We start from the raw sequence: 13,150 nt of genomic DNA on the forward strand, positions 1-13,150 counted from the left end.
GACCATCGTACGTATCATAAGTTTACCAGTCTCACAAATTGTCGTCATAAATACACATTCATTAACCGTTTATTAATAGGACCTTTGAGCTCAACGGTAATTAATTAGTAGTGGAAATAATTTCTGGTAGCGTTACAGAAATGTAGCAGTGACAACAATATTGTATGCTGTAATCGTACTGGGCAATTAGTGATACAAAAAACCTGTTTTATCCTGTGAATAAAAGTATATGTTTTTGTCAATGTACCATAATAACAGAAGCGAAACGCAATATTGTGTCAGGACAATTTACTATTTATGCACAATAAACAAAGGAGCATAGCGCGACAATTTCTGTTCAGCGTCAGACTTGCTTGTAACCTATATCACCAATTATGTTATGAAAATGACGTATTAACTACTAAAAAATACTGACCTTCGTGTAAATGCTTGGAGCAGACTAACCTGTGAGCTGGAGTGTTCTGGGACGTTATATTTGATCTTTGAATGGCTGCAATCCAGACCATCCGTCGCGTCTTTGTTACTTCGGAAACATGGCTTGAACAATTTCTCTTCAACGACGTAATCCGATAACAACCAATCTCTTTACCCGTCGGCTTCCCGTGGCTGTCATGCGACCGGCTATTGCAGTTAATAATACAACAGCTTCTTGACTTGACATTTTTGTGTTTCTTTTTATCGCTGTGTGACTGATTTTAATTGAAAGCCTGCGTGCGCTACTACCGCTTGCCACGAGTTCCCAGAATCCTTTGCGGTTCTACCCGTGAATGACGTCACATTTTCAATCTCTATATAATATGCATGTTAAATTTTATATTTTGGGTAAAATATCAAGTCTTTTCAAGTAAACCGGTTCAAGTCCAATTCAAGTCCCAAGTCATTGGTGTAAAAGTCCAAGTCAAGTCACAAGTCTTAGAACATTTTTTCAAGTCAAGTCTAAAGTCATAAAATTAATGACTCGAGTCTGACTCGAGTCCAAGTCATGTGACTCGAGTCCACACCTCTGATGTGTAAAGCGCTTTGGGGTCCTTTGGGACTAGTAAAACGCTATACAAATACAGGCCATTTACCACCTTTTCCATAAAATATTACACTGTGTGCGTATATCTGTGTAAAAGACTAGATTGTAAAATACTATTAAAAAAATACTGTTCCATGATAGAAGCAAGCAACTGAACAACACTATCGTGGATAACAACATGCTACACCACAGCATGCTATATAATAGAAATGCACAGCAGTTGTAAACTTTGTCATATTTAATTCCATTGTAGCATACTGATGAGGACTCGCAGTACAAAAAGCAAATACCAGACATTCCATTACAACTTGGACCCAGTAAACCCCACCAAAATATAAAAACAGAACACAACAGCACAACGTTTCTTGGAGTTACAACGTGACATCGACAAGACAAACATCTCGATCTGGGGAAAGCCAAGACCATGGTGGTTACTGAAGAACTGCCTCTTTTCTGAATAAAACTTGTTATATTGTATTTTGATATTACAACACTCAAGAGAAAATAAAATAATACAGAAGATTCACAATGAACCTTAAGCACTGCATGGAGAAACAGCTTTAAAAAGCAAGACCTATGGCACATTTATTTCCTGACATAGATTTGCATGTTTTCACAAAAATATAATCACAAGCTTTGATTTTAAACTGAGTACAGATGGACAGATGGATTCCCATGGATATTGTGAAGTGTAAGAGCAGCAACAGGCTAACGTACAGAGTCTATCAACAGATGGCGCCATAGGCCTTTCCACAATCCGTGCATTTCTTGCACGTGTGAGAGGCTTGTTCCCATTGACTTGTCAATGTTTAAGAAAATAAAATGTGATGATGATTCATAGTCCATCTTCCTATTTAATGCTGAAGTGGCTCCATATAAGCAAATATTACACCTTAAGATGAGAAAATGTGAAATATTTGCCAGCAAATACCCACTTGACTACGACATTTGAGAAGAGTTGGGCAGGTTGGCTGTGGGTGTAGATTATTATAAAAACAGATATTCACAAAGTTGCCTTCAACCTTAATTAGCAACAGCAGTGCCACACAGAAGTGAGAAAACATCACATGAAAGCTTTTTTTCCCCCAGCATAACACTTGGATCACAAAAGCATCATAATTTCTTTTTAGGATTCCTGGAAAAACACATCATTGCTAGTAGACGGGAAATTAGTTTATACCTAGCTGGGATATCCAGCTTGCACCAATGACTTTTTGATCATGTTATGATCTAAGCAACACTTTCAGCAGAAATTCAAATCAAATAATACAATAAATTTTAAGTTTTAAGAAAATTTTGGAGAATAAAAAGACAACATCTGCTCTGTAAAACATTTGTAATGATGGCAAATTTCAACACTTCCAGATTCAACCTTCTGATTCTACATGACTAAGAAATTCTCAGAAAGCTCTGACTGACGTGCACAGTTTTTGTATCAGTGAGAAATGTAATAAATATCCACAAAAAGGTTTAAATGTTCATTAATACATAATTCTAATTTAGCAGTTTTAGGAATGGAAATATGACAACGAATTCCTGTTTCAGTACCGTAGACTTTTATGAAAGCTTCTGAAATATATGCACAAGTTTCATTTTAATGGCCAACAGGGGGCGATAGTGCTGGATTCAAAATAATTTAAAACTGTATGGAAGTCAGTGGGGAAAACACCCTTCGGCTCATTTGATCTGTGGGCTCGGTAAACACTTTTCTAGTTTATGGGCTCATTTGCTAGTTTCAAGTCATTCTTAATGAAACACGATGCCCAGTTTATTAATTATGGTACTTACTAGAGTCAGCCAGTGAGAATGCCCTGTCCCTTTTCTGATGACCTGTCAGTAACGATAACACCTCAGTGAGCGTGTGGTTTCCCTCAGTTTCAGTCAGATCCAATCTTTATTCATAATGTCCAGTTTTGGCAAAAATGCTAACCTGGAGGATTTCAGAGCTAGTGGTTACTTCCATCTATTATTTACAGTTTATGCTTTGTGCTAAAATATGAAATTCTTGATAAAAATGCCAGTAACTTAACTCTTGAGTCTTACAAAAATTAACCAAATGGATGGAATCAACACAACTGAACAACAATGATCCTTTAGTTTAAAAAGAGAGAGAGATACTTTGGCACATTGTTTCTGCAGTGCAGCAGGTGGCGAGAGCACAAGCAAACTTACAGCAGATTGCTTCATAATTAGGTTTAAGCGTCTTACTGCAAGTGAAGCATTTTACATTCAATATCAAAGACAGAAACAGCAGTCTGACAAACACCAACATCTGGACTGCCGATTAAGGGGCTGGCTTACATTTAGGTAGATACTTTTAGGCAAATTATACACTTTACATATAATATTTAAGCACGTATGTCAACAATTTGTGTATTCATGTACATATATATACAGTCAAAGGTAATCTGACATCAAAAAGCAACTCAACATTTGATCTTTTCAGAAAGATGCCGCTGAATTACATCATTAGTATACACACAACAAGTCTGTAATTAGCAGCAGTTACTAACGCGTACATCTTAGTGTGTGGTGACCAATGTAAAAATGATGAAATTAAAATGTAAAAAACTTAAAAAATGTTTTCCTAATATTCTCCATTGAGATATGAAGACTGATGTCGCTCAAAAATAGAAAATCTGAAAATATTCTGAACGGATTTTTTGAGGTATTTCGGGTAGGCATTTTTAAAAAATGCTCCTAACTAAATGTTGACATAATATATGGGCCAGGAAATTGAGCAACTTTTTTAACATCCGAACAGATCAACAAATACTAGTGGCTCCTGGATGTAAAAGTCTGTTGGAGGCAGCAGCTGCACACGTAAACAACAACGCCACGGCGCTAAGTTGCAGGACAGCACATGATGTTCATAGAAAGCAGGAAATCAGTGAGTGAATGGATGAGAGGGCAGCAGAAATAAAAAGGGAAAGGATAGGGATAAGGAGTGATTGTCATTGGAGGGGTTTGATCTTGTCTTTGATTGGCCAGAAGAGGCTGAGACAGAGTACATTGTCTGAAATCACACCAGAGTTTCTGGCAGTGTGTCAGCATTGTCCGAGGATAGCAGTTGCCATATCTGCCACCGGTCCCTCTGCCACTCCTGCCACTCTGGACTCTGTGCGACCACTGGGACTTCTGTTGTTGAAGCCGAGTTGCTCTGTCCTGCGCTCGACCTCCCGTGTGGCTGCTGAGCCGTCGCAAGCTGAGGGGTACTTTGTGAGCTAGCCAGTCGATGGTGCGCATTATAAGGGGGAGGAGAGCGTCCATCGAGGGGGCCGCCTTCTCCGGTGTTTACTCCGGCTTGAGGTCTGAGGGTCGAGTTAACTCCATGTCCCCTTTGCGAAGTCACAGAAGGGTTGATGTTTAGCTGCAGGCGTGGTCGCCCCTTGTCCGCATGAGGGTTGGTGCACACTCTGGTGACCGGTGGGTGGAGTCTGCACTCGGAGATGTCAGGCGTTGTCTGAGTCCGTTGTACTGCTGTCTGATGCCTGCTATCACTATGGAGTCCATCTAGACCTTCCTGTGAGCTGCGGGAGCTTCCTTCTGACATGTTGCTATGGGAACCTAAGAAGACAGCATCACTTCATCAGTAAGATTGTCAACGAATATTGAGGGAGACACACATCTCCATTTAGTGACTGATATAAAATTGTACAAAGAAATGTAAGAAAGGCTTTTATTAATAATTAATTTTTATGTTATTGATAATAAACCAAATACTAATTTACTACATAAACCTATTTTTGGTAGATTGAATCACTAGAATTCTCAGTCATCTTATTATAATCATCATCTGTATATGTATGAATATACATATACATACACATTTATGTACATATGTCTGCATGTGTCCTATCTCCTCCTTAATCTTAACAAAACCACATATACACACATACAGTAAGTAATAACATCTATAAGGTTCTAAAAGCCTTTATTATTTAGTATTATTCTCATATGCGGCATCCCCCTGCAAATGCAATGTTATGTTCACGATTTGCAGTTTTTTCATGTGCCACATTCAGTGTACGTTACCCATTCGTAACTTAACGTGTATCCATGATGAGTCATCAGTAAATACAGAACAAAGCCTTAAAAGCACTGGTTTTGGGGGTTTTGTGATGAAACATGGTTGTGAAAGTACAGCCTTATGCAAAAACGTTTCTGGTTTCTGTAGCTTATTTTAAGTTTATCACAACTGAATCGGGGGATGGGGAGTATAATGTGTCATACTTTGAAAACCATGCCCACTGAAAGAGAAAAAGCCACTCAGCCCTATAACTAGGGGCTGACATGCTAAAAAAAATGCCTTTACTTTACTGAATTTTAGGTGTTAAAAAAGTTGCTGCCTTTACCTAAGGTACTTGCCAACACGGTCAAAAGCTAAACGTCAGCTAAACCTATAAAAACATAGTAACTTGAAAATGACAACTGAATATTTGACCTATTATTATTAAATATCAAAAAGTATATAAAGTGTAGAATTCAAAAATTAGAGTCCCCAGTTTTGCCGTTCTTCCTGCTTCCGGCATCTTATGACTTTTAGGTATTGTTTTTGTTTTTGGCTAGCACATGAGGTATTTTTAACCTAAACAAGTCAATAGAAAGCTATGACTACTCTTCCTCTTCCAGTCTGGGTAAAACTTAATGCCACCACCTTTCTTTCTCTATTAAAGCTAAAAATGTATCAAGGTACATGTAGTTTGTGGATGTAGGTTGCTACGCAAGCATCCAAGGATTAGCTAACTCCAAATTTGGCTAGTTTGGGTACAGTACAGTGATAAACCCAGTGTTTCAAAATGCCAGCCCATAAACGAATAGGTATCATCACAGAGACTCTAGCAATCCTTTTATACAGTCAATGGTTAATTAGCTTTTAACCAGGATCGTATGTGCTGCCTGGCTACACAGATAAAACAAACGGTCTGCAAAAAGTGGCCAATTTAATAATATAGAATGTGCTACGTGCTTCAGATCTGTTCCTGTCATGGTTAATAACTAACACCATGTCTCAAGCGCATAGCGCTCTGGCTCATTAGCCACTTGAAACAAAATTTGCAGCGGGCATGGACTGACTTGAAAATTGTTTACCTGTATATGTTTGATTCTTGAGTGCCGATTTCAGAGTACTGTGCCATGTGCCCCAAATGTTAGCATGTTCTTCTGAAAAAGGCACAAGAGAGGTCAAATTCCTGCCACTTCTGAGTTATACAGAACATTTATTATGAGACATGTTGCTGATACCCAAGAAGAAAGGCCAAAGTGTGATAACACGTGCTAATCACCTATCTCTGTAAATACCAGACATTGTGCATCTCTCACCTTTATAACCCCAAGTGACAGCTCCGCTCTGCCCCACTAGAGAGTACTGTTCTGGGACGCGGTAGAGCTGCTCACTGGCCGGGCTCCCTGGTTCCCCTCTGCGCTCACTCAGGACCGGGGAGTTGTTATCATAAGGGGACACTTCACCACTCGACGCCTTGTTGGAGTCGCTGGACGAATGCCGCTCGCTCAGGACGAAGGGCTCCTCTGGCTGTAACAGGTCCGGACTCCTGCGGGAGGAAAAAAATAATTAAAATGGGTTCAAATAGTCGGAGATTGAAGGAAAGGGAAACACAAGACTAAGCGCTCTATAGGTGTAACTCACTGAGATGCTTTTCTCCTCAGAAGGTAGTCGACCACATCTGGATCGGTCTCCAAAAGGCTCATTAAAACTTCGTTTTGCAGATCAGGAGGAACCTACATAAAACAACGTAAGCAAAATAACTGAATACTTAACATCCACCCACCGATGCTGCATTTATCTTCTAAAGAATGGTCAGATCCTTGTAGTCCTTTCTACTGCAAGGATATCAAAATGTACTGGATTTCTAGTAATGAAAACTTTATTTTTCCCTTTTCCTTGCCTCAGTATGATGGGAAGAAACGATAATAAGTTAATGATGTGCCTTGTTACCTTCATTTCCAGTGGACTTCTTAATCTGATCTTCTAATTAGCTGATTTTTATGCTTATCAGACATGCGGATTAAGATGAAGAGCACCGTCCAAAAACCTAATGTCTGCAAATGACTCCCATCCTGAAATGCTTTGAAAGTAAATGTCGCTCACTAACAAATTCAGACATAAGCAGGTTACAAAACAACTTGCAGATGTCATTCATAGAACTTGAGCTGCCTACAAATCTGTTTTTACTCTCTAAGACGCGCAAGTCAGTCCCAATTCACTTTATGCGATTAATGGCTCTTCATTGGCTTACTGCAGGAATGTAAGCCTCCGTGGCAGATTACGAAACATTAGAGTTTCAAAGTTGCGGACCTGAAATGACCCAAACTGTTTTCCCGTTTGAGGGACAGAAAAGAACAAAAGCAACTGATGAGGCAGTAATCTGTGTAATACTGTGACCTCTTCTGACAGCAAATAAAAGATTTAATGCATGAATGTTCGGCTTTTATTTTGGAAAAACAGGTTCAAGTATCTGGATGAAAACTTTAAGATGTTTTTGATTCGTCTACATATTTGTTTTTTTGCTTTTTTGTTTTTCTAAATTTTTACTTTATCTCATCTTTTCCTTCTCGTCTGTCTCATTACCAAAGGCCAAATTCCATTTTCATCAGCACACAAGACACAACAGAGAAGATTTTCATCCTATCCTGTGCTAGGGCCTTGAGCCACCCCCTCTCTTCTAGTGGCCACCACCTTTTTTTTTTCAACCAGCATGAACTCCCTAGTCGTCAGTAGTCTTCAGGAAGAGTTCTCCAGGCTTTTTGAAGGACATTCAAAGCTCTTCTTTAGATGTTGACTGCCTTTTATGTGATCTCCCCCAAAAGAAATTAGGCACTTGGTGGATCTGTGGTGCCTGATTGGGCATTTAAGAGGGGTTGTGGTCCAGGGTGGCTTGGGCCTCTTCATCATGTGGTGGGGGCTCTGCCAGGGTTTGGGTGGTTCTCCAGGGTCTGTGGCCCCATCTTCGGCTTGTGCTGAGGGAGCCAGCCTCCGGCGGGGTTGGCTGCTCGCTGCCTCTGGTCCCCTGACACCTCCATCCCACCCCAGAGCTTCGTCTGGGGCCTCCCTCTTCTCTAGGCTGGGGTGGATGCATTGTTGTTGTCGGGACGTGTGGCCCTGGATCTTCAGTTCACTTGTGTGCCGTGGACAGCTGGGGCCTCCTGGGTCTTTCCCTATATGCCTCTGCCTCTAAGTCGGGTAGCATTATTGCAGTCTCTCACCCTCATTTTTCAAGCATGGTCTGTGACAAACACTCACACACAGACACTCACAGCCTCTTTCTCTATCTCACGCACATACACACACACAGCAAAATTGTATATTTGTTTGTGTACCCCCCTCTGTTTTGCCTTTTTGGTGCTGTGTATCATATGATTGTGCCTTTAAACAGAAGCAGCAGTTGGACACCCTGTTTACTTCACCCTCAACTTTTTCTCGCCCTTTTCTTTTTCTATTTCTCTGCTTTTTTCTCTTATCTTTCACTAGTCTGGCTTTTATCCTCTGTCTGCTCTAGAATAACATCCACAGGACCTACAGAGCAGGCAACCATACACCGTATGGTTGGTGAGCAGTAGAGCTGGGTTTGAGTCTGACCCGTGGCCCTTTGCTGCATGTCTTCCCCTCTCTCTCTCCCCGCTTTTCCTGTCTATCTACATTATCTGTAGCCAATAAAGGCTAAAAGACCAAAAAAATAAATTTTTTGAGAAAATTGTCAAGTACAAGGGCTGAACTGAAAATGCGTGGAAAAAGCAGCCGAAGTCCAAATGAAACTCAGGGAACTATTGCTCAAGACCACTTAAAAAAATGACAACAAAGATTGGCGGCTTGGAAGCAAAATAAAAAGAAATGGAGGGTTGCTCAAGACTTTTGCACAGTATTTTATTTTTAGAAATCTTCAGCGACTGACCATGAAGAGTGCTTGGTAGCTGGCGATCATCTTTTCCAGCACGGCGATGACGGCCGTGCTCTCCTCAGCCCTGGCTGAGCTCTGGACAGTGAACTCCTTGTCTGTGCTCTTCTGCTTGTGGAGGAGGTTGGGACCAAAGATGGTGGCAAGGTTTAAAGCTGTCATCTTGTTCCCTGTGATCTGGGACACAAATGTACCAACCTATTAATAATGGCTCACTCAGTAATTCCTCAGGCTCAGTCTTTTACTATTAATTTAAATGAACTGCAACCGTATGGTCGGCCAAACTAATGAAAAAAAAACATTTTTTTCAATACAATTCAGTTATATTATATTTATATAGTGCCAAATCACAGTAACAGTTGCCTATGCGCTGTATACTGTAAGGTAAAGACCCGACAACAACAGAGAGAAACTCCAACTATCAAACAAGCCCCTTTGAACAAACACTTGGCGACAGTGGGAATGAAAAACTCCCTTTTACCAGGAAGAAACTTCCAGCAGAACCCGTCTTTTTTTTAATAATAAATTTTAAATACGATTTCATGAACTAGAGACATTTTTGTTTTTCAAAGGGTGAGAAATAACAGAAAAATTCGGAATGCCTATTTATTAGAGTACCAACTTAATGGACAGCATCAAAGTTTACATAGAAGATTAATGATTAGTTGTACTCAATACAACACGGAAGACTCGGAATGGTGTTGAGGTGAGGTCGAGGGGTTGAGTTATGTGCTACTTTAACAACAGTCGCCATGCGTGCATGCCATGTGTTTCCTTTGTGTTCCCCCTTGTGTTCTTGTCTCCTGCCCGTTTTTCCGGTCTATTGGGTTTTTCTCTGGGTCCCCACCACTACTGTGCTGGCGTTTGGCTATGTATCTACTTCAAGTAGACGTAAAAGCTGCGCGCCATTCAAATGCTAAACAAACCAGTTTATATCATCAAACACTCACATATCAAAAGTGCTGACAAACCCAAGTTTTAGCTAGAATATTTCAGTAGATGGGTCTGTGTGTTTGCATATGTGTGTGTTTTACCTGGTGTATTAATGCAGGTATGATTACAATATTTGTGATATTTAATTTCCATCCATTTTCCATTTGTTTTGAAATTCAAAGAGAAAAACAATTTTTAACAGATAAAGGGCAAAGGCCGCATCACAGACACCAGGGACAATTTTCTCATTTCTCTTCCATATTAGGAGATTTTTTTTTTTAATAATTCCAAAAGAACTGCAGAAATTATCTTCTGTAATAACACAGACTTGGGAGTTCTTCCTCCCACTTTCTCCTCCCTCTCACATTACCATCTCTCATCCATTCCTTTGGAAAATCTCCCTTCCAACTTCTGTGCTGTGTTTCTTATCAACCCCCACCCCTCTGCTTTTTGTCACTTTAAGCTGAAGATAGATGAAAAGTAGCATCATGGGGGTTTCTGAACACGAAGCGCAGGCGAGCACGACAGCTGTCTCTGGCTTTCTCTGGGTTGTGTAATAGTGCATGTACTTTTGGACAATCGACATCTAAAATTAAAAGTCATTTAAAGCTTTGACAGCTTTTTAAAAAACAAATTTTCCTTTTTTTCCTTTTTTTTTTAATATTTCTTGTTGAGTTTCCTCCCTTTTCCACTCCCAGTCCCAGCACAGAGACGAGAACCACAAAGCAGCCAAGGAGTGCTGATATTTTCCTAGATGAGCTTGAAGCAATCCGACTTCCTGTCAGAGTTGCGGACAGAGATACTAGAGCCACGAAGGAGGAATCATACGCATCGATGTTTGGGTTCATTCTCTTGTGTATATAGACACACAGAGACAACAAAACAAAAATCCATCTGTGCGAACGTGTGTGCCAAAAAAGCACTTTTTCACACGTAAACACAGCAACAAACATTCTCCTGCAAAAGATAATGAAAGTATGCATCACCAGAGACAATAAACTTTCTTTCTCAGTGCACATACACAGATGTCTTCAGAAGTTTCCATACAATCATTATGGACATGAATGTCATGGTAATTTGGGGCTTTTAATGATTTCTTTGAACTGTTCTTTTTCCAGGAGGGATTGTTATACATATATCTTGGATTTTCTCTAATCCACACAGGGTCAAAGGTATACATACAGGATCAAATTCACCCCCCCCCCCCACTAATATTTTGTAAAATGTCTTTTAGCAAGTTGCACTTCAACCAGGTGCTTTTGGTGACCATCAACACGTTTCTAGCACAATTCTCCCAAGGCCTCATCCCAGTATGAAATGTCCAAAACACCTGGCATAGGAGGTGTCCAGGAGGCATCCCAGTCAGATGCTTAACCACTTCAACTCCTTTTGACACGGTGGCGCATCGGTTCTACTTTTTTGCTTTTTCTGTGAAATTTTGTACCGAAACTATTTTGTACCGAAAGTTCACAAAAAGTGTAATAGGGTAAAATTATTTGATGACCTTTTTTCTCCCAACAATCAAGTCTGAACAGACGTACGTACACTGCAACTTTACTGGCCAAGTGTGCTGGAGAAAGATGCTGAAATTTTTACTTTTGCAGACTTCCTCAACTTGGAGTAGTTGGCCCAGTCTAGTCCCCAGCCTAAATTGCAAAATTTGAGCAAATGCAACGGTTGACACTATCCCCGGATGTTATAATCACTACTAAGCTATTTAGTAATCTTACATCAGTGTTTTTGTAGTGCTTGTGCTGTTTCTGGAACATATGTACAGAATCCACCCACGCAAACTGCTTCCTATGACTTCTTTGGTAATTTCTTCCCAATAAGGTGGAACCAAAATGCCATTAAACCGTCCACAGGCTCTACATTTGGATGTTTCAGCCTGTTGCTCACCTCCTGCCCGTCTTTATCTTGCTGGTCATGGGCATGATCAGCCACAGTGGACAGGAACTCCAGCAGGCGGTGAAGTGTGTCACTATTGCATGCTGGGAGAAGGTAGATCAGCAGCTGAACGACACTCTGCTGCTCATATGAGTCCAACACTGCAGTGCGCAAGGAAAAAAAGGTGTCAACGGGAGGTTAGGAATGAGGAGACAACAGAAGGGAAAGTGGGAGGGGTGCGAAAAGACACTTACATGTGGTGTTAATAAAGGCCGTGTAGAGCTCCTTGGTTAGGAGAGGGTCCGGCAAATCCCTTAGGAACTCCTTCAGCAGAGCAGATACATCGTGAACACTGTACTCCTCGTCTAGCTGCACATCAATGCCACGATCAAACTCTTCTCGCAGCTGAAGGACAACCAAAAACAACAGGCCGAGGGGAAAGAAAGGAAAAGGGGCACTCAGAGACATCCTCTGCACACAACAATGGACATTATTTCTAGGTAGTGCACACACCCACAGAAACTCACTTCCTTCTGGTCCTCCAAGGGACCTGCTCGACTCTCAGCTCAAACTCGTTTTACCAGTACAGATTAAAATCTCTTCCATCTGACCTTTGGATGACTTCTTCAAAATTACAAAGCCTATTTTGTTGCCATGACAATGGGTTGTCTGCACGTTCACTAATGTGGTCGTTTTTACACGAAATATACAGCAAATTAAATTAATAAATCCTTTTGTCTTTTACAGTCTGCTAAAATGTGATTGGTCAATAGCACTCAAACTATAGACAGACTACAAATAGAAATTGAAACACTTCCTACACTAAAAAACCTGTGCATTGCTTAAAGACCCTATAGGTAATGGCAACATACTTTATTTTTTAAAAAGCATATATTTTTTTTCTTTTTTTGTTAGCTGGTCTCCATAACAATGATACCGTCAATTTGGAAAAACTCTGATAAAAAAAAAAATTATTGTATCACGCGATGAGCCATCATTAGCCATCACGTGACTTGCAGAACAGGTTGCAAAGTGCAACTTAGCTGATGTACAAACTAGCTAATTGTGCTCTAGAGCGTCGAACATCTGCTCATTGTACCTTAAGCTTAACATTTAGCAAAAATTCTTACGACAAAGCTAGCATTTGTTTCATCTCAGTCACCACACCTCTGCTATGATGGAGACCTGAAAGTCACAGATGTTTTCTCAGAGGCTGTCAGTGAATGAGTAACCTCCCCTCCCTAAGTGCCTTTAGTTTTCTGTAACCGCTACAAGTGCAACTACATGCCAACAAAACACGCAACAGATTATATAAAAAATTATACCACCCACACTGATTGCTCCATTTCGTTTAACCCCGATTTATTCATTCTTTCACTGTGTGTTCATTCGAGTC

The 13,150-nt window shown here is 40.4% G+C and overlaps 1 protein-coding gene across 3 annotated transcripts in view; it reads right to left on the minus strand.

Annotated features, from left to right (window-relative positions):
* Positions 1–1,244: 1,244 nt before the first annotated feature.
* The window catches only part of LOC113016344 (rho GTPase-activating protein 6), a 135,522-nt gene continuing 123,616 nt past the window's right edge, over positions 1,245–13,150 (minus strand). For 2 of the 3 annotated variants that reach the window (XM_026159113.2, XM_080296776.1), the window contains exons 8-14: positions 12,009–12,159; positions 11,767–11,915; positions 8,932–9,111; positions 6,669–6,760; positions 6,344–6,573; positions 6,113–6,184; positions 1,245–4,588 (exon numbers count right to left, since the gene is read on the minus strand). In XM_026159113.2, the coding sequence (XP_026014898.2) occupies positions 4,044–4,588; positions 6,113–6,184; positions 6,344–6,573; positions 6,669–6,760; positions 8,932–9,111; positions 11,767–11,915; positions 12,009–12,159 (1,419 nt within the window). In that variant the 3' untranslated portion in view covers positions 1,245–4,043. The remainder of the gene's footprint in view (positions 4,589–6,112; positions 6,185–6,343; positions 6,574–6,668; positions 6,761–8,931; positions 9,112–11,766; positions 11,916–12,008; positions 12,160–13,150) is intronic. The other variant, XM_080296775.1, reaches the window with a different exon arrangement.

Source organism: Astatotilapia calliptera, chromosome 23 (genome assembly GCF_964374335.1).
Source record: "Astatotilapia calliptera chromosome 23, fAstCal68.1, whole genome shotgun sequence".
Lineage (NCBI taxonomy): Eukaryota > Metazoa > Chordata > Actinopteri > Cichliformes > Cichlidae > Astatotilapia > Astatotilapia calliptera.